The sequence below is a fragment of the Sinocyclocheilus grahami genome, unplaced genomic scaffold (assembly GCF_001515645.1).
Source record: "Sinocyclocheilus grahami isolate Dianchi unplaced genomic scaffold, SAMN03320097.WGS_v1.1 scaffold1399.1, whole genome shotgun sequence".
Taxonomy (NCBI): Eukaryota; Metazoa; Chordata; class Actinopteri; order Cypriniformes; family Cyprinidae; genus Sinocyclocheilus; species Sinocyclocheilus grahami.
Genome location: NW_015506578.1, coordinates 55,658 through 83,030, shown reverse-complemented (window position 1 = coordinate 83,030; position 27,373 = coordinate 55,658). Strand labels below are relative to the sequence as shown.

Below are 27,373 nucleotides of genomic sequence, written 5' to 3'. Positions count from 1 at the left end.
ATCCTCTCAGTTCTCAAGGTCATCGTTTATATAACGTCTATGGTTATTTGGTGATGATTGTTGTGCCTCTTTTATTGAAAGACTTTGAGATAAAGCTATATTTCCTTATCATTTCATCTTGACACACATTGCGCCTCCATCAAGATGTCAACTCGTGCAAAAAACGAAAACTAAACACATTCTCGTCTGATCTCCACACTTTATCTAACTCAGCCTCATTGCGCTGGCTGATGTTCCTGGACCCTCTGTGTTAGTTCTATATTCAGCAGACGGCTCCAAGCTTTTTGCGAGGCTTTGCTTGTCACGGCTAGTTAGCTTCAGTCTCTCGCACTCCGGCATCCGGTGAGGAGAGAGATGGAGAAAGAGAGCAAAAATGTAATGTCTGAACTCTGAGCCCGGGTCAAAATCCACATTTCTGCCTTTTACTGCCCAGGGTAGAATTTGTTCTGAAGGGTTGCTTCAAGACAGGCTTCATATTTCTTTAAATTCTGGCCAAAGTGTTTAAGAAGGTAAAAAGATCAAATAAACTAACCCTAACTCTTAAGACAGGCCTTATTGCTTATCATTCTGGTCCTTCTTATCTTCTTTTGTATTTTGATAGTGTTTTACTAGAGCTCAAGGGCTATTTTATTTAAACTTTCCGTTGTTATTGTTGTTATAGTTGTTATAGTTGTGTTGTCATTGTGCTGTTTTGCTTGCCGTTGTTTTTATTTTTGCTGCTTTGATTCACTTTGCTGTGTTTTTGTTGTTTGCTTTTCTTTTTGTTTTTTTTGCTAATGTTTTTGTTTTGCTTTTCTTTTATTGCTTTGCTTTTGCTATTGTGTTATTTTAGTTTTGTTGTGCTTTGTTTTATTTTTTAATTTCTATTTATTTTTTGCGCTTTGTACATTGTTTTAGTTTTGCTTTTTTGTTTTTATTTGTTTTGTGTTTATAAAAGAATGTGAATGCAAACACTGTTTAGATAAACATTTACTGATAAATTGTACAAAATATTTTCTTTTTTTTTTAAAGAAACTAAATAAGGTTTATGTTGCTTAGTATTTATGATGGATTCTTTTTTCCCTTCCATTTCTCAGAGTCGGATGTTGCAGACTTCAACGGCAGGAGCTCTTTGCTGTACCGGTTTAATCAGAAGTCCACCAGCACTGTGAAAGACGTCATCTCTCTACGGTTTAAGAGCCAGCGTGCAGATGGGGTCCTTGTGCATGGAGAGGGACAAAGAGGTGATTACATCACCCTAGAGCTGCATAAGGGCCGACTGGCCCTGCATATCAATCTGGGTGAGTGAGAGCTCTCTATAGCCTTTTAAACTCAAAACGAAGGCCTGCAATGTACTCTATGCAAGCTTGTGGCCACAAATGCTTTGAAAAAGCTTGATTTCATGCATTTTCATGTTCAGAATTGTGGCAGATATTTGTAATGCATTTTCAGAATTGCTACAGGGGGCGCTGATGCAGACATTTGCATTTTTCTTCTTTCAGGTCAAATATTGTGCAATTTCCATTTTTTTTAAACTTGGAAATATTTTATTTTAATTATTTTATTGGTTTTTATGGTAATATGATCTTTAGGAGCACATCTCAATTTTGTGAATAATTTTGCTTCCGTGTGTCCAGGGACTATATCTGTGTTTTCATTCATGAAAGATAGTATGCAAATTGCACAAAATAACATTTCAGTACACTAGCAGACAAATTATCCCCATTTCTAGTATTTGTGGATTAAAAGCCACAAAACACCCATTTTGGAGAGATTCAAAGCAATGTGTTTAGGTTATTCCGCATCTTTAGGTTTTGTAGAGCTCTTCTATCACTGCAGCAAGAGGAAGCGTTCACAGGCACAATTGTGGCATCTTACCGTAATCATATGAGAGGCAGTTGTGAAACAAAGATTTGATTAAGAGGCCAAATCTGCGGCGTAATCACATATAAGTGTATTGAGTTGTCACAAAGAGCGATCTAATGTAGAGTCCCAGCGCTTTCCGAGCCTCGTGTTCAATTAGCACCAGCAATCAGATGGAATAAGTTGCACGTTACGCTAAGAGCGGCGTCAAGCCCTGATTGCTAAGTATACCGAACCGAGATGATGTTGATGCTGTTTATCAGGAGAATGTTTTTCTTTTACGTTTGCATTCATCTTGCATCTGAAAGCCACAAAAAGCTCTCAAAGCTAATTTCAGATGCCGTATATTGTCTCCTTCATGGGTAAATCTCACTATAATGTGTCTGTTTTATATGTCGCTCCAAAATCAGAAAAGGATTTAATTACTTAAAGAAAATGATGCATATTTTTACGTTTTTTTTCTCAAATTCACTGACACCATTAATTTGGTGTTTCTCCTTTATTAAAAAATGTGCTTAATTGATATGCAATTAATGTGACAATTCAACAAATATTAATGGTGCTAAAAATAAGCTTACTTTTCTTTATGCAAAATATAATTTCATACTTCTTTCTTTTGATTTTGTGGTGAAATGTGAGCTGAACATGTTCCTGACAGGCTTCTCTCACTTTGTCAAGATTGGCTGTTCTTTCTGTTCTTTTATCATCAATACAGCAGGTTTCTTTCCAGGAAGTTCAGAAGGATCAAACAGAGGAGACAGCACAAGGCACACCTTTCCTAAGCTATTTATGGCTCGTTTTGAGAATATGTGTTGAAAAAGAGACCGTTTGATAATTTTCTTTCTAAGGTTGCCCATTATAAAGATGCTGTAAAATTAGCAACTGATAAAATGTTTGCTTCTGAGAACATTTTAATTTGGTTTCATTTAGTACCATGATGTAAATGGTATTTAGGTGCACCTGTGTAAGTGTTGGTATTGTTAAATAAGATTGATCTAATTAAAATAAAAATAAGATCTAAATCTAAAATAGAAGAAAAAATAAACTGATGAAAACTGAAAAAAAGCAAGTTGGAGGGCTAAAATTAGCAAAACTGAAAATAATAAACCTAAATAGAAATAGAAAAATAAAAAAACTAAAAAGTATAAAAGCACAAAAACGTCTCAAAAATGGTTATGTATGGTAACCCTCGTTCCCTGAAGGAGGCAATGGAGACGGATTGACCAGATGACCGACGAAATTGCTTAGAGAGACCAATCCACTTCGAGTGTAAACTAAACGAGCCAATGCACATTGGCATGCGATTATTGCATCCAGTTGCTACTGATCACAGCGTGAGTATAAGTAGGCAGCAGATGCAGCGCATAGTCAGGGTTTCGCTGAGGAGCCGAGCCGGTGACCCGACCGCTCAGCGGTGGTACAGGAGCTGTGGCGACGGGACGTGACGTCTCCGTTCCCTCCTTCAGGGAACGAGGGTTACCATACGTAACTGAGACGTTCCCTTTCAGTCGGTCACTCTCGACGTCACGTCGGATGGCCGACGAAATTGGGATCCTACCAAAAGGCCACAGCTACTGCCCCTTCCAGTGTCCTGTGGAAGCCACCTGTGCCCCTACTTTTTGGCTTATGCCAGGGCTTGCACAAGAGGACCAGCTACTGCTGCTATGGCACTACCCACTGAGTAAGACTGGATAACACTGGGAAACGTTCCCGTTCTACTTGGAACAGGGACGTTACGGAAGCTCCAACCATCCCGAAGGAGGTTTCGGAAGCAATACACATATGGACATTCCTTAGGTGCATATGGAAGAATGGAGGTGATTGTAACCCTCTTGGAATGGCAGAAGTCTGCCGGGGAAACACGGGCTCAAGGCTATACCGTGGACTTTACACATATAGGATCCACTTAGGTCTTACATATGAAACCCAGCCTTCTACCAGTTCTCGAAGATTCAACGAGTGAAGGCCTGGTGCTGGATGCTCCGCCACGTCTGGCTGCCGAGGGGACGGAGGAACTCAACAGGGTCTACTATATGGACTCTCTGGAGTGGTTTTTGCAAGCCGACCCGAAGCCGGGGGCCTCTCAGTGCTTCTACCCGTTTGAGGTGAGAACACAGGAGGATACCGGCTCCACACGAAGGCTATAGAATCTAGCGAACGTGTTAGGGGTCGCCCAGCCCGCAGCTCTACAGATATCTGCCAGCGAGGTGCCATGAGCCAGCGGCCAGGAGGATGCAACACTTCTAGTTGAATGAGCTCGCAGGGCACACCCTGTGCCTGATAAGCCAGGGTGATGGCATCCACTATCCAGCCTTCTCGCCCCCTTAAGGAACCTGACGACCAGGTCATGCTTCCCCAGCGACCTCCCTTCTACGGGGTCACGGTCGTGGTTTGCAGCGATTGCAGCGACATAAACTTTGAGGGTGGAGGGAGACAGCCTTCGCTCCAACCCATGCTGCAAAAAGGACAGCACGACTCTGATCGGGCATATTCGGGGGTCTTCTCGGCGAGAAGAACACCTCTCGACGAACAGGTTCCAAAAGTTCAAAGCGTAGGCGTGTCCGTAGAAGGTGCTCTCGCTGAAGTGATGGTGTCGACTACTTCTTGAGGTAGGTCACTCAGAACCTCCGTGTCCTGTCCAGGGACCAGACATGAAGTTTCCAGAGGTCTGGACACAGGTGCCAAAGGGTGCCCCGTCTCTGAGTCAGTAGATCCTTCCTCAGAGGAATCGGCCAAGGAGGGGCTGTCGCGGGGAGCATTAGTTCTGGGAACCAGGTCCGGGTAGGCCAATAGGGTGCCACCAACAGGACCTGCTCCTCTCACTCCCTGACCTTGCACAGCAACTGTGCAAGAAGGCTCACTGGGGGAAACGCATACTTGCGAAGGCCCCGCGGCCAGCTGTGTGCCAGTGCGTCCGTGCCGAGTGTTCCCTCGGCCCGGGAGAAGAACAACTGGCAGTGAGAGGTTTCTGCAGAGGCAAGCAGGTCTACCTGGGCGGCTTCGAAACGTCTCCAAACCAGCTGGACCTGTTGCGAGTTGCGACATGCGACGGGAGCGCAGACCACCTTGTCGGTTGATGTACGCAACGGTCGCTGTGTTGTCCTTGCGGACTAGTACATGCTTGCCTCGCAAGCGCCCTTTGAGACGGCTCAGGGCAAGGTGCACTGCCAGCAACTCGAGGCAGTTGATGCCAGTGCAGTTGGGGCCCCGTCCAAACCCCTGACACTGCAAGCCCGTTGTACGTGGCCCCCCAGCCGGTGGTTGAGGCATCCGTGCAAACCTCAGCATGCCTGGAGACCTGCTGTAGGGGCAGGGACAGCCCGGAGGGCAGAACCTCGTACTGATATGCTCGTCCTTCGGACTCGAACCACAGCAATGGTCTGTGGTGCGGTAGGGTCGACACATAAAGTATGCGTCCTTCAGGTCGACCGCTGCAAACCAATCTCGGGGACGGATGCACCCGAAGATGCGTTCCTGCGTCAATTCCTCACCGTGACCGTAAGACCAGTCCAACCACTGCCAGAAAAAGGGCGCCCCTGGCTGCCGCCAGAGGGAACCCCAGATCTAGGCAGTGGCACGGGCACTCCGCCCCCTTGCAGGTAACGGAGTCTGGTCCGCAACTCCGAGATGGTCATACCCCCGCAATGGGAGCATGAGTCATCCATGAACGCCACCTCAACGTGCTTTGTGCCCAGACAGGTAACGACCGCACCCAGAAACACGGATGGTACGACATCTTTAAAAAGACGTTCCACCCGTGAAGTTCTTTTAGATGGAAATTGCTCTTTTAGTGTGCTGAAGCGCACAGGGGAGATGGCCGTCTGCAACACACACAGGGGTAGTGCAGCCTGTTATGTGCAACCCACTCGACATGGGAAAACCACCGCCGCTGAAGGAGCAGAACGATAGAACCGCTCTGCTCCGAAGCAAAAAGCTGAAAATGCGCTGCTTCTGCTGCCTACTTATACTCACGCTGTGATCAGCAGCAGCTGGATGCAATAATCGCATGCCAATGTGCATTGGCTCGTTTAGTTTACACTCGAAGTGGATTGGTCTCTCTAAGCGAGATCCCAATTTCGTCGGTCATCCGACGTGACGTCGAGAGTGACCGACTGAAAGGGTACTTAAAATATAAAAGTAAAAATATAATAAATACTGAAATTATATAATAAAAGCTAATTCAAAATACTAATACATACTATAATAGTATATAACATACTAAAATAGGACTGTTGCACAGTATGTTGTTAGTAAATATATCAAACATAAAAATGGATGTACTAAAGAAGGACATAAACGATGACACTAAAATATAATTCAGTACTTTTATATTTTAAAAATGTCTCTTTTTCTCTCAAGACGATGCTAAGATGCACCCTAGCAGCGGCCATGTTTCTGTGTTTCTGGGAAGTCTTCTGGACGACCAGCACTGGCACTCCATCCTGATTGAGCGATTTAACAAACAGATCAACTTCACTGTGGACAGACTAACCAAACACGTGAGGACGGGTGGGCTGGATGAATCGCTGGAGGTTGATTATGAGGTGAGAATGATTTTGGTTACTTTAATTTGTTTTATTTAGTAAAATTTTTTGCTCAGTATATTAGCAGATCCATATAGAGATCCTTAACAGTACTTTTAGTGAAGACCCCAAGTTTCATGACTTGTTAGGTTTGAGCTCACCTCATATTTAGCAGATATTTGCATCTTTAAATTTACATTTAAATTTATTTTTCAGAAAAACAGATTTAAACATTTGATGAGTCATCCAGCCAACCACTGATACAATCCTACCTAGTATCAACAACAATTGAAAGCAGTATCACACTTATTGTTTTTATGCTTAAACACTTCTTCGTCTTTGACCCATGTACTTATTATTTATTACTTTAAAGGATCTTAAATACATATATCTATTTATTATTAATTAATAATTTGATACAATTGACAATTCAGTAAGTTCTGTTTTTCTTTTGATCTCCTTTTCACTTAATTGTGTTTACATTGTCTATTTATGTTGTTTATATTGTTTATATGTTGTGGTTTGAAGTGCATGTAAAATGTAAAATATAATAATACATTATTATTTATTATTAATGAAGTACACAAACATTGTTTAAGCCAAACTTTGAAGTGCATTTAAGTGAATTACTATTTGTAATCATTTTATTTATGTTTTATATATAAAGAAGTGCAGCAAATTGTTTTATGTTGCACTTTGAAGAGAAATCCATTAAATACACTATGCAAGTAACAATAATAATAATACTAATAATAAATACATTTATGTTGTTTATAATGTTGCATTTCAAAGATAATTTTATGAAATATGCTTTACAAGTAGTAGTAATAATAATAATAATAATAATAATAATAATAATATATTTCAATATTTATATTAGCTACATTTGAATTTTATTTTATTTTATTTTGCCTCAAAAACAGTGCATAAAATGCTGCAAATTGGACCAAGTCTACCTGTAACATGTTGGTTTAAAGAGTGGAAACATGGTGACCTTAATCATGTAATTTTGATTAGTTAAGAGCATAACACCTCATGCGCCAAATCACTTGACTAATGATTGGACACATTTCCCGCTATATTGTAAAACCTCTCCATCGCTGTTGTTTTTCCCATTCATTTCACAAAGCTCAGCTTTGGAGGAATCCCTCTTCCCGGAAAACCAGGCACGTTCCTGCGGAAAAACTTCCATGGATGTATGGAGAACCTCTACTACAACGGAGTCAACATCATCGACTTAGCCAAACGACGCAAACCTCAGATCTACAGTGTGGTGAGTATGTTTATCTTGCGGCAACCACATGTGACGACCCCGGGCTGGACTCTGCTTCGTCCACGGTGAAAGCCGATCCGGCGATCACACAGCGCGAAGTTGATGTATTTCCTCAGCGACCAGCACGGATCAGCTCTAGGCATGACGAAGCGGATATCGTCCTCTTTTGGAAGACCAAACAAAGTAGTTTCGCTTTCACAACGAAACACAGCGCCTTCACGACATGGCGGTGGCGGCAACGACAATACTACAGCGAGAATAAAAGTTACGCCTACTTTCTTTGCGTGAACATTTGGGCGGCGTTATGCAAATCTTCCCACATAGTGACGTAGACATGTGGGGGGTGTTAGAACGAGCCATTTTTGATAGGCGTGGCTGACTCTTAACTTTTATAAAGAATATCTCTTTGGATTTGAGACTTTAGTCTTTGCAACTTTACAGATCTTCTTTATGCACCAAGAGCTTGTAACACTCCAAAGAGAAAGGAAAAATTGAAATCGCATCAAATGACCCCTTTAATACATTTGGTATTTTTTGTTGTCAAGGCCATGAAAAAGCCATAAAATAAGAAAAATTTCCACAGGTTTTGATGAATTAGCGATCCCATCCTATCCATAATGGATAGTTCTTGACCGGAGTATTTAGTGATTTTTTCCTAATAGCTCCAGCATGGAAAGGTGCCAGAACTTTCTACAGCCAAGTCTGTGGATTGTGATGAATTTTGGTAGTTGGAGCACAAACAGTGTTTGAAAAGAGATTGATTTATATTTTCATTCTCATTTGTTTTCACCTGCATTTTTCCAGAAATGCATTTTAGCGCTGGTTTAGTTCTCTGTGGGACTGGTCAGCAGGGAGTGAAATGGAGCCATTTGGATTTTTTTGAGCCGTCGCCAGTATGCTATGGCACCACAAGGGAGCTTTTTAAGAGAATGAATTGTGGTTTTGTCCACATTATTCCCACAGCGCTGAGAGCCGTGTCATTAAAATATCTTTTAAAAGGAGGGCAATCAGTCTCCAAGAGCTGCTCTGGCCTTAGATTACACCTCATAAATGATCCGCTGACGAATACCTCATAAAATCGCACCTCGCTAAAGGTCTGGGGACTAAATTACAGTCATTTTGAAATGAAGGAGGGGTTTTAATGAGAGGGGTGGCTTTGTCTGATGATATGTTTCTGCTTATCTGACTACACCACAAGTGGGATGTTCATATGTCCATATTATTTCATATTGTTTTGGTTGTATTGAGATATTAACCATAAATATACAGTTTTAATTGTAGATTAAAGCAATAAGTCTCCAGAGGTGTGTTTTATTTATTTGAACTTTGAAGGTTTATGGCCTTGTAGACTGAGAGACAATGGATGGATGGATGGATGGAGTCCTTAATGCATATGGATTAAGAACTGGATGGATGGATGGATGGATGGATACCTAGATGGATATTAATGGATGGATGGAGAACTAGATGGATATGGATTAAGGAAGGGATGTATGGCTGAATGGAGAACTGGATGGATATGAATGGATGGATGGACACCTAAATAGATATGAATAAATGGATGGATGGATGGAGAACTAGATGGATATGAATGGAAGGATGGACACCTAAATAGATATGAATAAATGGATGGATGGAGAACTAGATGGATATGAATGGATGGGTGGAGAACTAGATGGATATGAATGAATGGATAGGTACATATGGAAATGAATGAATAGAGGACTAGATGGATATGAATGGATGGATGGAGAACTAGATGGATATGAATGAATGGATTGGTACATATGAATATGAATGGATGAATGGAGAACTAGATGGATATGAATGGATAGATTGATACTTAGATTGATATGAATGGATAGATGGAGAACTAGATGGATATGGTATCGCTTTATATCTATTATAAATATCGCTTTTTATTTATCCTCTTTCCTACTACTTGTTTCACTTCTGTTTCAGTTTTTATAACAATTTCTTACTATGTGTAAGTAAGTTGTTGTTTTTTAACGTAAGTTTGGCAGTGTTATTTTTTAGGATTACTGATAAACTACTGTCATTTGATTTGTATTATTTGTATTTGTTATTTATTTAAATTTTAGTTAAATTATGTCTGAATTTATTTTAATAAACTTTTGTTAAGTTTTAGTTTTATTTAATTTGAGTTATTTTAATACTTCAACAAACTAAATGGAAATTAAATAATATATATATATATATATTGAATGTGTATATGTGTATATATATATATATATATATATATATATATATATATATATATATATATACACATTTATCAATTCAATATATATATATATATAATTTATGTGTACAAACAACATGTACGTTGTTTTTTTGGTGTTTGGCTTAGTGTTATGTAAATTTTTTTTAGTGCAATGTTAGAATCATTATTATACTCTTACACCTTTTGTTCTTTAATATTTTTAATTGTTTTAGCTTTATTTTTTGTTTTTCATTTAAATGTTAAGTTTTGAAATTTTGTTGTATGCATTTGTAATTTTTATTTAATTTCTTTATTTTTTAAATGTGTATAAGTAGTATTTATAAAGTTTTAGCTTTTATTTTTGGATCTGTTTTTAGTTGTTTTAATACTACTGATTGCTTCTGTTGTCCTCATTTGTAAGTCACTTTGGATAAAAGTGTCTGCTAAATGACTAAATAAATAAATAAATATGGATAAAGAACTAGAAGGATATGAATGGATGGATGGAGAACTAGATAGATATGGATAAAGAACTATATGGATATGAATGGATAGATGGAGAACGTCTCAAGTTACTCATGTAACCATGGTTCCCAGAGTAGGGAACGAGACACTGCGTCCTCTAGGGGTCGCTATGGGGGAACGCCTCGTCGTGACCCGTGTCTGAAGCATACATTGAAAAAACACCAACTCGTTGGCTGGCGACAGCCATGACGTCACTACTGGTGCGACTATAGTATAAATAGGCGCCGGGTGCACACATCATTCACTTCTTCGTCTGAAGCTTGCGTCCGCAGCATGACAAGCAACCTAGAGGACGCAGTGTCTTGTTCCCTACTCAGGGAATCATGGTTACATAAGTAACCTGAGACATTCCCTTTCATGGGAACTTCGAACTGCGTCCTCTAGGGGTCGCTATGGGGAACGGTATACCCACGTCACCATGCTGAGGGGAGTGCATGCCAGAACCATGGCGAGCACTAAGTACCAACTCTACCATATTGCTATGGGAGTTGCCCCTGGGACGTTAGACGGCTGTCAGTGACTTTAATCCCTACGGCCAAAGACCTAGGCTACATACCCCAAAATACTTACCTGTTAGGGCCAGACTCCTGGGCCCGGGGTAGAGCTCAAGGCTTGGAATCAGGAATAGATTCCTTTAAGGGAATAAGACCAAGAGTCTGGAATCATACTGGTCTTGGCCTGTCACACAGGGGCTACCGCACATTTCTCTTTGTATGTGCTGAAGTCATGTGAGAGGAGAACTCCGAATTCAGAGGAATAACGTTGCTCATTCCAGGTAACCCTTTGATAAAAGGGGAGCACTGCTCAATACTACCACGAGGACAGCCCATGGAGCGAGGAATCCAACTCCTCAAAGAGGATTAACGCTCGAAAGAAAGCACCATACTCACAATAACCCTCAATGGTGAGGGGAGTGATGCTTCCAGAGTGTGTCGACAGAGACACACTAGTTGAGTGGAGCCCAAGGTACCAGGGTCTAAACCAACTCAGAGAAAAGGAACGAGATCAATAACGCGTAACCCTTACCATACAGAATTTTAAAAAAGTGGGCAAAGCATAACATGCACACTTACCACTTATGTGGATTTTCCTCGAAAAGAGAGACAAACGAGAGCGGCCATCGCGTGCATCGCGTGCGTGCTCTTCGCCCAAACAAATAACGGATAGATTGTGTGTGTCATCAGATGTGAAACAACGTCAACACGGATGCACACATCCTTAAACACTTTGCTAGTGTTCGCCATAATGAGATGAATAGAAATTGCTCTTACCACAGAAATTTTTTGCACGCTTCAAACAAAACAGTCAATGAAGACGAAGAAGAGAATAATGTGTGCTCCTGGCGCCTATTTATAGTATAGTCGCACCGGTAGTGACGTCATGGTTGTCGCCGGCCAACAAGTTGGTGTTTTTTCAATGTATGCTTCAGACACGGGTCACGACGAGGCGTTCCCCCATAGCGACCCCTAGAGGACGCAGTTGCGTGCGTGCTCTTCGCCCAAACAAATAACGGATAGATTGTGTGTGTCATCAGATGTGAAACAACGTCAACACGGATGCACACATCCTTAAACACTTTGCTAGTGTTCGCCATAATGAGATGAATAGAAATTGCTCTTACCACAGAAATTTTTTGCACGCTTCAAACAAAACAGTCAATGAAGACGAAGAAGAGAATAATGTGTGCTCCTGGCGCCTATTTATAGTATAGTCGCACCGGTAGTGACGTCATGGTTGTCGCCGGCCAACAAGTTGGTGTTTTTTCAATGTATGCTTCAGACACGGGTCACGACGAGGCGTTCCCCCATAGCGACCCCTAGAGGACGCAGTTCGAAGTTCCCATGAAAGGGAACTAGATGGATATAGAATAAGAAATGGATAGATAGATGGATAGATGGATGGATGGATGGATGGATGGATGGATATAACCTGATATATATAGATGGATATAGAACTAGGTAGATAAAGATGGATATGGAACTAGATATAGATAGATATAGATGGACAGATATAACCTGATAGATAGATAAAGATAGATATAAAACTAGATGGATATAGAAACTATATACACACACACACACACACACACACGAGATGACTAAAGAAGTAGATATTTATAAAGATAGATATGGAACTAGATAGATGATATCGATGATATAAAGATATAAATGCATATGGAATTAGATAGATAAAGATGGCTAGAGAACTAGATGGATATAGATGGACATAGAAAAATAGAACTAAATAGATAGATAGATAGATAGATAGATAGATAGATAGATAGATAGATAGATAGATAGATAGATAGATAGATAGATAGATAGATAGATAGATAGACAGACAGATAGATAGATAGATAGCTACCAGCCAGCCAGCCAGCTGTTTTAGTAGGAATATTTGGACATAAATCCCTGATAATGACAGAAATTTATATGATACCCTACCCAAATATAAATCCACAGTCTTGCTTTATTGTTCCACATTTTCCCAGTTCTGAGGCTTGAGGAATCACATCATCCTCTAAATCAAGCAACTTTTGCGAGTTCCCATTCTTATGGTCTCGTATTGTTAGCGGTCGTTTCCCACTGTGATTATGTGTAATGGCTTGTCGTCGGCTGTCATATCATGTCACATCAGTGCAGTGGACTACACCAGAGCACAGCTAATCACTGCAGCCATTAATCTGGCCCACATGCTGGATATTGCATCCTTTAATGGACCGGGAGGGAGTTCAGTGGGACTCTGGTACTAATGACGGAGAGGACCGAGTCCCACTTAGTCCGTGCCACCCTCTGAGATTTTCACAGTGGACACCTCCGCTCTCTCTCTCAATTATGCAGTAAGTTTTCAGCGAGGCAAATATACAGACTCCTAAGGGGCCTTTGGAGCCCAATTAGAGCCAGGCAATGAGGCATGGTGTCTCTTGAGCGACTAGTGTGATCATGGTGGGGCTTCAGAGCATATGTGGGATACACTGTGTCTGGGATTACTAGAGTCAAAAAGTCTAAGACCTTTTTTATCTCTGTTATATTGCATTTGAATTAGTGCTGTCAAAATTAGTGTGTTATCTCATATGATTCATTCTTTCAGTTTAACGCATTAAAAATATTTAAGGCAATTAATGCAGGGGCGGAGCTAGGGTTGGCCAACCCACTCACAACTGCTGCTTCTGTCTCTTTTTGTCTTTGCAAGAATTTATTTTATTTAGACGCAGAACATCTTTATGACCACATCAAACTGACTTTTAAGACACACACTCCACTTTGTCTCAGCGACAGGTGCTAGTTAAATAAGCACAGAAAAGATACAGGTAATGAGGAGCTTTAGTAGAACAACAGTGAACTGCGGTCAGATGAGATGTTGTCAGGCCATATGTCAGTAAAAACGAATTTTCCTGTCCTGTCAGTCGTTACACTGTGCTTCAATTGCATGCACAAATACGGTGGCGCACACTGTAGCCTGTATCATTTCATATTAAAGTATGAATGAAACTATGTGCATGCACTGTCGCAGTTATGTCATCAGTTAAGTCATGAAGTTACCAAAATACAATGCATCTCAAATCCGCGTCACGTTCAGCAGTGGCAGCTCTTAAAGTAATAGCAGCCTAATAACCTAATAACCCAGCAGCTGTGATGTCTGTTCATCAAAGAACAAAAGCAAGAAGAGGAAATCAATAAGTTTTCTAGCTTTTAGGATTCATCTATATTTAATTTAGAATGTTTGATAACTTTATAATTTTTTTTATCTATTTCCCACTTGTTGAAGGGCACAGGTAGCTAAATATGCATTAATTATAATAGGCTTATGCGAAGATTATTTTAAATTCACTTAAATTAGAAGTTGTTACTTTTTAAAGTCTAATAAATTTAAAAATTGATAGCTCTCGATTATACTGTAATGTTAGTATAGTCAATAGCGCATATAGTCAATGATAAAATATTAGGAAAAAGAAAACAATTTCCTAGAGACACCAGCAGTATACATATATTAGAAATATACAGTGTTTATGTTGTTTCTATATTAATTTGAAGATTGAGTATGAAATTATTGAAATATTAATTATATTTAAAAACTTTAATCATGATTACGAGAACCCCCCCCCCCGCCCAAGATAAATCAGGCATAATTGTTTCTTTAGTATGGTTTCTGCTTTGAACAAAAACTTTTAAAATATGTGAAATCTGTTATTGTTAAAAATTATTTATTTCTTGTTTGTTTGTCAGCTGCTTTTTTTTCTTAATTCATTTTGAAAATAGGAAAACATGAATGCTGCTTTTTGTTGTTAGCTTTAATTTAAAATATTATTATTATTATTTGTTTATCAGAATATAGCTTTAACTTAAATACACTTTATTATGGAAATATGAATGCTGTTTTCTGTTTACTTAATTTTTATATATTTTATATATATTATATTATTATTTAGAATGTTTTTTGTTGCTGGCTTTAATTTTTATTATTATTATTATTGTTGTTGTTGTTGTTATTGTTGTTGTTGTTGTAATAAATAATATTTGTTTTTAATTTTATGGAAGTAAACAAGTAATGCAAGTGTTGTTTCCTGTTTGCTTTAATCAGTTGTATTTTCTTCTAGACTAAGTAAAGTGTCACCGCAGGCTGGAGGTGTTTCTGTGGTGTTTGGGGTTTTATTGGATTGTGTTTAGCTAGAGCTCTGTCACCTCCTTACTTAAAGAATCCAGACACGTTCTTTTTCCTCTAGCGGTTCACCATGCGATAGGCCGACAGTCTGGAGCCGGTCCTGTTGTGGCTTGCTGTCTAAGACCACACAGAAATACGGATCAATGTATTGTCCACTATATAGTCCAGTACCATTGGTCTGTTGGTCTAAAAACAGACCCCTATTCTGTTTCCGTGGAGACCTGTCTTCGTGACATTTGACTTACTGTTTATTCCCCTGTCGCTAAGTCTGCCTGCCTGCGGGCAAAACCTGCCAAAGAAGGAAAAAACATGTTTTTGCATGGATTTGTGTTTAGATTCAGGGAAAATTGTTTGTTATTGTGCAAACACTGAAATATTTACTACACCAAAAATACGTTTACATACCCATTATATATATATATATATATATATATATATATATATATATATATATATATATATATATATATATATATATATATAACCTTTTTATTTTTTTTTACTCTAGCACTCTGTTTTAACCCTCTGACAACATGTTGTTTCAGGGGAACGTGACGTTTACCTGCTCAGAGCCTCAACTGGTATCCGTCACCTTCTTGAGCTCCAGCAGCAGTTCCCTGTCACTTCCGTTGGATGCTGCCACTGAAACGCTGTCAGTGACGTTCCAGTTCCGGACGTGGAACCGGGAAGGGATGCTACTGTCGACCTGGCTGAGGCGGGAGTCGGAGAGACTGCTTTTGCTTCTCGTTCATGGCCAGCTTAGACTTACACACCACAGATCAGCATTGCAAAGCTCTGATATAGTCATCGGTGAGATGTCTACTAGTGTTCATGCGTGTCTTTCTGAAGTTTGAATTTTGTGGGGTTTGAACCTACAACCTTCTGCTTGTCAGCCCAAATCTTTATCTCCTCATCCAAAAAACACTAATAATGTTGTAATCCAAATAATAATGATAATAATAATAATAATAATAAATATTATATTATTATTCATATTATTTTATAATAATAATAATAATAATTATTATTATTATTATTCATATTATTAACAAATAAACAAAAAATAGTCTTCAACACGCTTAGTAATCATCATCATCATCCTCATCATAAACATTATTTTAAAAAGATTAAAAATATTTATATTTATTTATTCATTCATTTACTAATATATTTATTTATCCATTCCGTAGTTAAATACTAAATCAAAATATCCCAAAAGGTGTATTTTAGGCTTAATAAGTTTCCTAAGTATGTCACGCAGTATTTGTTTTCCATAAATAAAGAGCAAATGCTGCATAACTCGATACAGTTGCAGCCAATCAGAACATATCTGGTGTTTATTATACAGTTTTGTGATGTGGGATTTTGGACCAATGAGATTTCATTGTAGGCAGAGTTAACCACCACAACACAATATAAAGTTATAAACGGCTCAAACTAGTTGGCAGGCACACCTGTATGAGAAAAATATTATTATTATTATTATTATTATAAAACAACTGATACTATTATTAGACATTTTAAATCATATTTACAATATTTTTTAAAGTATTACTAATAACAATAGCTATAATAATTATACTTTTGTTAATAAAAATAAAAGTTATTGTTATAATAATCATAATAACAACTGCAGTAGCTATTATTATTATTATTATTATTATAAAAACAAAAGTTACTATTATTATAAATATTTTTAAATAATATGAATAATAATATTTACAATCTTTAAAAAAATACTAATAACAATAGCTATAACAATAATTATTATACTTTTGTTAATAACAATAAAATAGTTATTGTTATAATAATTATAATAACAACTGCAGTAGCTATTAATATTATTATTATTATTATTATTATTTTGTCTCAAGTATGCCAAGTGAAAATATACTGGTTGTTTTGTCGCTGCAAACCGCTGTAGATACAAACACCCGTTTAGTCTAATTATAATTAGCTTAAATTAAGAACAACAGATGTGAAAGGGAAGACCCTCCAAGGGATAAATACACAAGGTTATGCGCTTGTCTTCATATTTGCATCTCCGCCATACACAATGTGAACAAAATCCAATCCCACGTGCGTACGTTCAGCCTAAAAGCGTTTACCGAGAATTCAAACAGGATTTTTATTTGTAAAACACTCTTTGGCAGGCACACCTGTATGTTGACTGAATTTTGGATGCGGCTGCCTGGCAGGCTGCCATCGCAGACGGCAAACTGAATCTCTGTACGTCCCTCTCAAGGGGAATAGTGGATTCTCTGCCGGGCTGACATATGCAGATTAACTCGTTGAGCTCCAGCGCACAAACCCCAGATCTGTCAATCATTCGCCCTGATTAATGCGCAGCATTTGAGGCGTAACATCGCTCCGTGTCTTCCTCTGCCAGGTCAGGCTCTGAGTGATGGCCAATGGCACATGGTGTCCATTAGCGTGGGAGGTTTCCAGGTTTCCCTCTCAGTGGACAACGAGCCACCGTCCACCATGCAGCTGAAGGACATCGCACAGCCTGGGAGGAGCGTGCTAATTGGAGGTAGGGTGCTAGTGCATTTAAACAAACAAACTAAGCTTTTACTTTTACAATTAAAAGCATTGATACGTACAACAGAATTGTGTGGGCTGTAATTACAAAATCCAATTATTTTGGTTCTTTATCATGCAAGCTTTATCATGGATTACTGGATACCTAATTGTGAAGACTACACACATTTCACCCCAAAATGAAAAGAAAGGAAAATTAAATGATGTTATGCAAAAGTGAAGACTACAGTATTTTAGGACCAATAAAATATTTTACATTGAGAAATAATTTTCAGGAAAATTTAGCCCCAACTGCCAATTCACTTTACCTTAACGCAAAAATCAATACATAAAAAGTGATACATTAGTGCTAAATGATAACATTAAATTACTGTATTACAATAATGAGGATCAAACTTTCACAAAATAATTATTGAGGTTTGAACATATATATTGGTTTTGAGGTGAAATGTGGCTAATATTTCTAAAGAAGTATTTAAAAATTGTACTGATTGTGACTGAAAACACACTTATTATGACTGAAAGAGCTCATATAGTCAAAACATAGTTACACAGGAGATAAATAAACCAAATATATTGACAAAATATAATCAGTGAAAGATAAAGCTTTACTTTTAGTTTTAACTTCACTGCTTTTAAAAACAAAAGAGACGTTTTTCATTTATATAATTCTGTTTACGTTTATATAATTCTGTTTACGTTTATTTACACACAATTATTTTAGGATCAGTTTTAGTATTTTAGTATCAGAGATACTTATATAGTTTTTTATTAATATTTTGAATTAGATTGTATTTGTATATTTTATGTTTTATTTTAGATTTCATTGTTTCATTTTTAATTGTAGTTAATAGCAATTATTATATTGTTATGTTTTGTTATGCCTTTGTAGTTAATTATTTGTATTTCAGTTTTAGCTTCTTCTTTTAGTACATCAAGTTAAACTATTGTAAAAATGTAAAATGCTGCCTTGGCAAGGAACTGAAATAAGTTTGTTTTTATATTTTATTACAGTTACAGCACTTTTTTTAAGTAACGAAAATTGTGTTTTTGTGGTTTTAGTTTTAGTTAACTACAATGGCCCTGGTTACACTGCCATGATTTCTCATCTGTTATTTCTGTTGTAAATATTTTTTAACAGGTTGCCCATCAGTATTAACCAATCAGGGTTGCCGGAAGCCGACACTGGCCTATCAAGGCTGCATGCGCGCTGTTATCATTAACAACCAGCCAATCAACTTCTACCTGGTGCAGCAAGGCCTGCTGGGAAACTACAGCAAGCTCCAGTTTGACATCTGTGGCATTCGTGACAGGTATGTCTATTAGTCATTCTGTTTGAAATGCTAATGACAAGTAGCTTTTTAAATAAATTATTGCAATTCACTCATTACGAGATAATGAGTGACACATACAAGCACAGTTTCAAAACAACGTAGCATGGTGGTAAAATCCATGCCAGTGATTTGCAAGCTAATTAGGATTCACCTTTTTTGCCTGAAACTTCAAATGTGTGAAAATGTTTCACACCTCGCCCAAGAGGATTGATAGTTAATGTGATGTTTATGTGAGTAAAAATCTAACCTCATACAGTTTGTTTAACGATAGTGTATTCTGCGTGAGTGCAAAAGCTGTGGGCAAAGTTTAAAGCTGCAGCATCAGACAAGGACACTTTAATTAATTAGTAATTAGCAAGCTGGGAAGCCTGAGATCAGAGTTTAAAAGGGAAAACTGCTTTAACAAGTACTATTTGAAGATGTTTTTGGGCAATGCCTTGCTGTTCTGCACACGTGTGTTCTCATTGAGCAAAATACACCAAAGTACTCTACACTGTTGCTTGCACTGTGAGCGAATAATGACAGATTTAAATGAATAGAGGGAATGAGCAGATGAGACAGTTCCTCCATTATCCTCCATCCCATAGCATCCTGGCCTGTTTTCCATGGTCTACTTTATGGCACACACAAGCGGGGGATAAACAGGGAGGAATAAATATGAGGCAGAATGGCAGAGAAAGAGAGAGAATGCTAGGCAGGTGAGGATAAGAGCGTTTGGATGGTGGGGGAGCCATTCAGGTTACGGTAAGAGCATTAGACAAAGATAAAGAAAGACAGAACGAAAAGCTAATGTACCAAAGGATGGAGGGATGGAAAATAAAGGAAGAGTGAAATAAGGAAATCGCAATGATAAATTGATGAAGAAAATAATGATGAAATGATGTATAAAAGAAAAATAATGGATTGATGAATTGTTAAAAAATTAGAGAAAAATAAAAGACAAGGAAATAAAGACTAATGTACTGAAGGATGGAGGGATGAAAGAAAAGATGGGTGGAAGAAAAGAGGAAATAATGGATAAATTGGTAAAAGAAGGAAGGATGAAAGATAAAATGATGGATTAAAGAAAGAAAGAAAGAAAGAAAGAAAGAGAAAGAAAGACTAATATAATAAAGGATGTGATTTCAAAAAGGATGAAAGAAAAGATGGATTAAAGAGAAAGAGAGACTATTGTACTGAAGGATAGAGGGATGAAAGAAAGAAAGAAATAATATATAGTATATTCGTTTGTTTCTAATATACTAAAGAAAGAAAGAAACAAACAAACAAAAGAACGAAAGAAAAACTTTCTTTTGTTTGTTTGTTTCTTTTTTTAGTATATTCAAAACATATACTTAAGGATGCAATGTCAGAAAGGAAGAAAAGACTAATGTACTGAAGGATGGAGGAAAGAAAGAACGAAAGAAAGAAAGAAAGAAAGAAAGAAAGAAAGAAAGAAAGAAAGAAAGAAAGAAAATCGCAATGATAAATTGATGAAGAAAATAATGATGAAATGATGTATAAAAGAAAAATAATGGATTGATGAATTGTTAAAAAATTAGAGAAAAATAAAAGACAAGGAAATAAAGACTAATGTACTGAAGGATGGAGGGATGAAAGAAAAGATGGGTGGAAGAAAAGAGGAAATAATGGATAAATTGGTAAAAGAAGGAAGGATGAAAGATAAAATGATGGATTAAAGAAAGAAAGAAAGAAAGAAAGAGAAAGAAAGACTAATATAATAAAGGATGTGATTTCAAAAAGGATGAAAGAAAAGATGGATTAAAGAGAAAGAGAGACTATTGTACTGAAGGATAGAGGGATGAAAGAAAGAAAGAAATAATATATAGTATATTCGTTTGTTTCTAATATACTAAAGAAAGAAAGAAACAAACAAACAAAAGAACGAAAGAAAAACTTTCTTTTGTTTGTTTCTTTTTTTAGTATATTCAAAACATATACTTAAGGATGCAATGTCAGAAAGGACTAAAGGACTAATGTACTGAAGGATGGAGGAAAGAAAGAACGAAAGAAAGAAAGAAAGAAAGAAAGAAAGAAAGAAAGAAAGAAATAGGATAAATGAATGAAGGATGGATGGATGAAGGGGTTAAAAAGAGGATGAAAGGAAGAAAGAAATAGAGATAGAAAAAGAAAGGAAAGCTAATGGGACTGAAAGAAAGAAAGAAAGAAAGAATAGATTAACTGATTGAGAAGAGAGAAAGAATAAAGAAACAGATAAATGGATGAAGGATGGATGGATGAAGGGGTTAAAAAGGATGGAAGAAAGGATAAACGAAAGTATGCAGATAGGTGTATGGATGGAAGAAGGAAGGAACGAGTAAAAAATAGCTAGTTAAATTAGGATAAGAGCATTAGACAGTAATGGTAAAAAAAAAATGCCATCTACCTAGTCAGGTTAGGTTAGAGCATTAGACAAAGAGAAAGATAGTTAAGGAACGAAAGAGAGATAGCCAGGTTTGTAAAAGAACATTACTGAAAGGGAACGCTAGCCAGGGAAAAGGAGAGAGGGGGTGAGATCGTAAATTCTCTGCTGTCAATCTCGTCTCTGCAGGTCTTTCTGGCAACGTACGCCACATTCTTCACCGAGCAAATGCTCAGACCTGGCACCTGGGCAAATGACTGTTGGCAGGGCCGACATGGGGATGAATTGTGATTTTAGCTCTGCCAACATGCTGTGAACGTTCCAGGGGGGAAAGGCAGTTCCAGGCATACATCCATGACCCACTCAGGCTGATGTGCCCTTGTCAAACTAAATTTGAAATGCTCTTTTGACCAACCATCACCTCAGAATTAAAACAGGCCAAAATTGTGTTGTGACAAGTTTAATTGTTCACAAGAAAGCAACTTGGCCTTCATGGTAGCAGCTGTTGAATTGCGGCATATGTTGTGAAACATTTACATTTAAGATTTCTTCCCTCTGGCTTAATTTTCTTATTCAGTCTTAGCTACTTTGGGACATCGATTCAAGATCAAATCCTGACCTTTTAGATTGTAAGAGTACATACTCTCTTATACCGATTGACAGAAAAGTTTGTTGAGTGTTCAGAATATAACATAGGCTAGCTAGCTAATCCTAGTTGTTACTGACAACTTTTTGACACCTAAGAGTGAAATACCCAAAATGATTATGATGGGTTGTTAAGAAGTGCCCAGAATAGGGGCACATTAGGGTGATGGTTAGTTGTGAAGGGTTGACGACCAGCATCCAAAGTAGGGGCATGTCAGAAAGAGAATCATTTCTGATGGGTTGGTGAGTGAGATCCAGACTGGTTGCATGATCATTTGTAATTGATTGGTCATCAGCTCATTGAGTAAGAGGCATGTTGTAATCACAGTCATTTCTGATTGAGTAATCTGCAGCATCCAAAGTAGAGGGATGCCAGAGTAATGGAAGGTTCTGATGGATTGGTAAGCAGCAACCAAAGTAAGGGCAAAGTCCAAAGGAAAGTAAGTATGATGGGTTGATGAGCAGCATACAGAGATAGGGATTCATCTTAGTGATGGTTACGTATAAAGGGTTGCTGAAGATCCGTAGGGAATGTCAGAGTGGTAGTTAATTCTGATGGGTAGGTGAGCAGCATCCAGAATAGGTGCTTGTCATAGTTCTTGTAATTTCTGATCAGTCAGTACACAGAATCCAGAGTTGGGGCACGTCACCAGAGACCTTCCCACAGGGGAAGCCTTGAAGGTTAGCTCAAAATGGTGTAGGATCCTGACAGGCAGACAATAGGTAGTTCTGACTGAATGGAATTTATTGGAGGAGTTGCCTCAGTAAGCTGAATAAATTCTGATGGGAAAGTGAGCAGCATCCAGAGTAGGGGAAAGTTGTAGTAATGGTTATTGCTAAACAGTTGGAGAGCATCCAGAGTAGGAGCATGTGAGGGTGGTATTTAAAAGATTAGTTCACTTCCAAAATAATAATTTCCTGGTAATTTACACACCCCTATGTCATCCAATGTGTTCATGACTTTCTTTCTTCGGTTGAAAAAAAACTAAGGTTTTTGAGAAAAACATTGCAGGATTTTTTTCCATATAGACTTCAACAGGGACCAATGGGTTGAAGGTCCAAATTGCAGTTTAAATGCAGCTTCAAATGACTCTACATGATCCCAGCCAAGGAATAAGGGTCTTATCTTGCTAAATTATCTGTCATCTTTTAAAAGAAAATACAAAATATTTATACTTTTTAACCACAAATGCTCGTCTTGCACTAGCTCTGCGATCCGCAACCATGACTTCACGCATTACGTAGTCACATTGGAAAGGTCACGCGTGACGTAGGCAAAAGTAATACCGAACTCCATCTGATTTTCTCCTCCAACTTCAAAATCGACCAAAAATGACCAATTGTTTCACTAGATAAGACCTTTTTTCCTCAGCTGGGATCATGTAAATCCCTTTGAAGCTGCGTTGAAACTGCAATTTGGACCTTCAACCCGTTGGTCCCTGTTGAAGTCAACTATATGGAGAAAAATCCTGGAATGTTTCTTCAAAAAACGTAATTTAATTTCGACAGAAGAAAGACAGACATGAACATCTTGGATGACATGTGGGTGAGGGAATTACCAGGACATTTTTTTTCCGTAAGTTAACTAATCCTATAATTCTGATGGTTGGGTGAGCAGCATCCAGAATAGGTGCATATTGTAGTGATGGTGATTTCTGATCGGTCAATCGACAGCATCCAGAGTAGGGGCACGTCATCCGAGCCTTTCCCGCAGGGGAATCTTTCAAGGTTACCTCTAAACGGTGTAACGGGTGTAATCTCGACAGGCAGACAAGGTAGTTCAGTTTGAATGAAAGTCATTGGAGAAGATGCCTCAATACGCTGAACTGCTTCAGTGTTGAAACAGCTCATCACTTTGTAAATTGACTGCCTTGACAGCGTCTTCAATGCATTTGCCCTGACATAGTCATTTTGGTGAAAGTTATATTTAGAACTTGCTATGGAAAATGGGTTGTTCTGAATGAGAAGTCATGGGAATATTGCGACAGGATTTCTACAGTCTCCACAAACACTGTGGTCACAATAGCAGACTTTTCCAAAAATTTGTTTGACAAGAAAGGTAATTTCTCTATTGTCACACAGGACAGCTCACACAGAAGTCACTTTTAAACCAGCTTTAGCTTTCTGTTTGCCTTCACTCCAACTTAAACTGGAATTTAAGTGGAACTTAAAACATGAGGAAATGTTGGGGAAATGTTTTGTCCTCACAGAAAATTCCTGATTTCTATTAAAAAGACTCCTTTTGGTTTTCTATTAAAAATGCTCCTTTTTAAAAAAAAAAGATTAATTTTCTCCCTCGAAAATTAGCAGAACGCAAAATATGACCACTCCCTAAAACTGATGTAATGTGAGCAAGTTATCCATATTGACTCTTATTGATTGTTATGCTTTTTCCAACGACATAGGTTGCCATCTCCTCTTATGTCCTAGTGATGGATGTTGCTAATTCTTAAAGGTTAGACCCAAAGTATTATTGTCATAGGTTGGTTAAGTTTGATTGGTTAGTAAGCAGCACCAAGAGTAGGGGCACGTCATCTTGCAACGATCCTGAACGCTGTTGACTTATGACTGTCTAGCCAAGCCAAGGACAAAAACATAAAGAATCATTTGAGGGACAAATGAGCCTTCGAGATGCAACATCATTAAGAGCCACATGAAGCTTGTTGAGTACCAAGGCTGTAGAAGATGTGCCTGTTTTCGCTTCAGTAAAGCCTATCAGCCGGAGTAAATGAAGATAAGCGAGGCCAGTTGTTGGTTTTGGCTGTCCTCTAGAATAAGTTAGAAAGTCTCGAAAAGATACATTCCTCTCTGATGGCCTTTGATCACCATCCTAAATCATTTGTGTTGACCTAGAATAGCGTGCTTTAGACACTTTCTCCTTGTCTCTAGCTATATCTAGCCATATCCTGTTTTTTACACCGCTTTCATTGTCTCTTTATCACCCTGTCTAACCTATGGCTAGGCCCGAAGTCCCTGTCCTCGCCAGCTGACTGCAGTTTGATACGTCAAGACAGATCAATAGAGATTTGGACAGCGGCCACTGGGCCAAGACACCTCAGCTCCTGCCAACAACCCCCCTCCCATTGCCCTGAATAGTGCCTGTGGGGAGGATCTGGTTTGTGGGTGAATATATGTAGCTATCCTTGGTGATTGAGAGGGGTGATGCTACCCACGTTGCCCTGCTCTTCATGAGATGCATAGTAGAAGTAAGCAGAGAATGAAATGAGAATGAGAGAGTGATGGTAATCTTTAATCACACTCGCTCTGGCTGAATGAAGATTCGCACCACAGCACTTTAGATATTCTTTAAGTTACCATCCATGGCCTCTTAGATTTTGCTCCTTTTAACCTTTTTTGTACCAAAATATTGGCCTTTGTACTCTTGTGCTTAACCTTGCAGAAAAGACACAATTAAAATGTATTCAAACGCATTTCAGGTATTAACAGTCAGGTTTCATCCTGCATTGTTCATTGGTTAGCACTGAGATCAGCCGGCACCGGTGTAGATCGACCTCTGCTGAGTTTCAGAGACATCCGCAATCTTGCAGCCAGTGCGGCGAGACGGTTGTTATTCCTGTCCTCCCTTCCATCATCACACTTATTGTGCACGAATCATTGGTTTATTTAAAATGATTTATTGTCGTTGTAATGTTACGCCTGTAAAACAGCTCAAAGACGTCATTGTTTTGGACTACTGTTGTAAGTAATACAGCGTTTCTAAAATCCTGTCAATAATTAATGCAGTAATATGATGGACGTTGATGTTAATAAGGTTACTTTAATTTTGAGTTGAAAATTAAGCATTACCATTTGGATACGTCAAGATGTTCTCAAGGGTGAATTATAGCTCCACAACACAAACTGACAAAATATACAATTTAATATAAAATATACTAACATATTTTGGGGTTCAAATTCAGTCTGGTTTCATCCTCCACTGTTCATCCGTTAGTGCTGAGATCAGCTCACGCTGGTTTAGAATCGACCTCTGCTGAGTATCAGACACGGCCGCAATCCTGCGGCCTATGAGACGAGACGGTTGTCATTTCTCTCCTCCCTTCCCTCATCACACGCTACATGGATATGAGTTATTTCTGCCACAATGGAGTCTGACAACTGTGTTTTCTTCTTCTTCTCATTATCCTGGTCTTTTGTTCCTTCTCTCTACTCTAAATTGATCAAAGTAGCAATCAAGCATCGTAAGATTCTTTAAAGTTCTTTTTTCCCGCACCTCAGCAGGTATTAATATTTTGTACAGCATTTGATTAGAGGATTCAATTAATAATTTTTTTTCTAGTGACATAAACTATTACAATATTAACACCTTTCAAATTCAACAGTCTTTGTTTCGCCAACAAAGAGGCGCTTCAGAAGAGATCGTCATTTTAGAGCTAAATACATACCCAGATTGTTTTGTTGAATTATATTTTAACAAGGGCGTTTAGTCGTGTTACAGTTTTAATTAGCATTTTTACATGCAGATGTTTAGCATATGCTTTGCCTTAAATCACTTGTGTATTATTGTCTTTCGCAATTTAATCAGCGAAGTTTCCTTTCTGAAATTATTCGTTTGTCAATTAGGATCCAGTTAATGTTTTTTATGAGTAATGCATCATATGGAGAAAAATATTGTTTACCTGCTGATGAGATGGGGATTAAACTAGGGCTACACAATTAATCGAATTTCTAATAGCGATTACAATTATGGATGCCACAATTACGTAATCGTTCAAAGTGGCAATTAATCGTTCAAAGTCCTCTTATGTTATTCTGCATGCTTAAGATATGTTTTTTTTTCTTTCTACATGTTACCTTAAAGGGGTCATATGATGCTGCTAAAAATAACATTATTTTGTGTATTTGGTGTAATGAAATGTGTTTATGCGGTTTAAAGTAAAAAAACACATTATTTTCCACATACTGTACATTATTGTTTCTCCTCTATGCCCCGCCTTTTTGAAACGCGTCGATTTTTACAAAGCTCATCGGTCTGAAAAAGCGAGGTGTGCTGTGATTGGCCAGCTATCCAATGCATTGTGATTGGCTGAATACCTCAAGCGTGAGACGGAAATGTTATGCCCCTCGCATACTGTTGATGCCGTGTCCGGCCGGAGCAACGATTCAAAAACATTCAAACCCATTACAAACGAGGCATTTGTTGCATCCAGTGTGGACATAATTACTGATTTTAATGACTTATACTGTCTTTTTACGCGTTGCGTTGCATTGCATCGCGCCGCGTAAACATAAAACTCTGTCTGCATTTGTGATCAGAGAAATGACAAACAACAAGTGCTACTCTACACTGCCCAAAACTCGCGTTTGAATCATCAGTGGCAAATCCTTTAAATTAAAACATACTTACAGACTGTGAGTCACAACTGCCGGCATTTTAAGTCTAACGTTACTCTCCAAGGATCAGGAAACAGTCCTCCATAAAAT

The 27,373-nt window shown here is 38.3% G+C and overlaps 1 protein-coding gene across 1 annotated transcript in view; it reads left to right on the top strand.

Moving 5' to 3' along the window:
• Positions 1 to 27,373, top strand: part of LOC107569969 (contactin-associated protein-like 5) — an 81,854-nt gene that overhangs the window by 31,768 nt on the left and 22,713 nt on the right. Inside the window, exons 5-10 of the mRNA XM_016256145.1 lie at positions 1,077 to 1,280; positions 6,202 to 6,386; positions 7,495 to 7,638; positions 15,595 to 15,859; positions 17,439 to 17,582; positions 18,732 to 18,903. Coding sequence (XP_016111631.1) covers positions 1,077 to 1,280; positions 6,202 to 6,386; positions 7,495 to 7,638; positions 15,595 to 15,859; positions 17,439 to 17,582; positions 18,732 to 18,903 — 1,114 coding nt within the window. The remainder of the gene's footprint in view (positions 1 to 1,076; positions 1,281 to 6,201; positions 6,387 to 7,494; positions 7,639 to 15,594; positions 15,860 to 17,438; positions 17,583 to 18,731; positions 18,904 to 27,373) is intronic.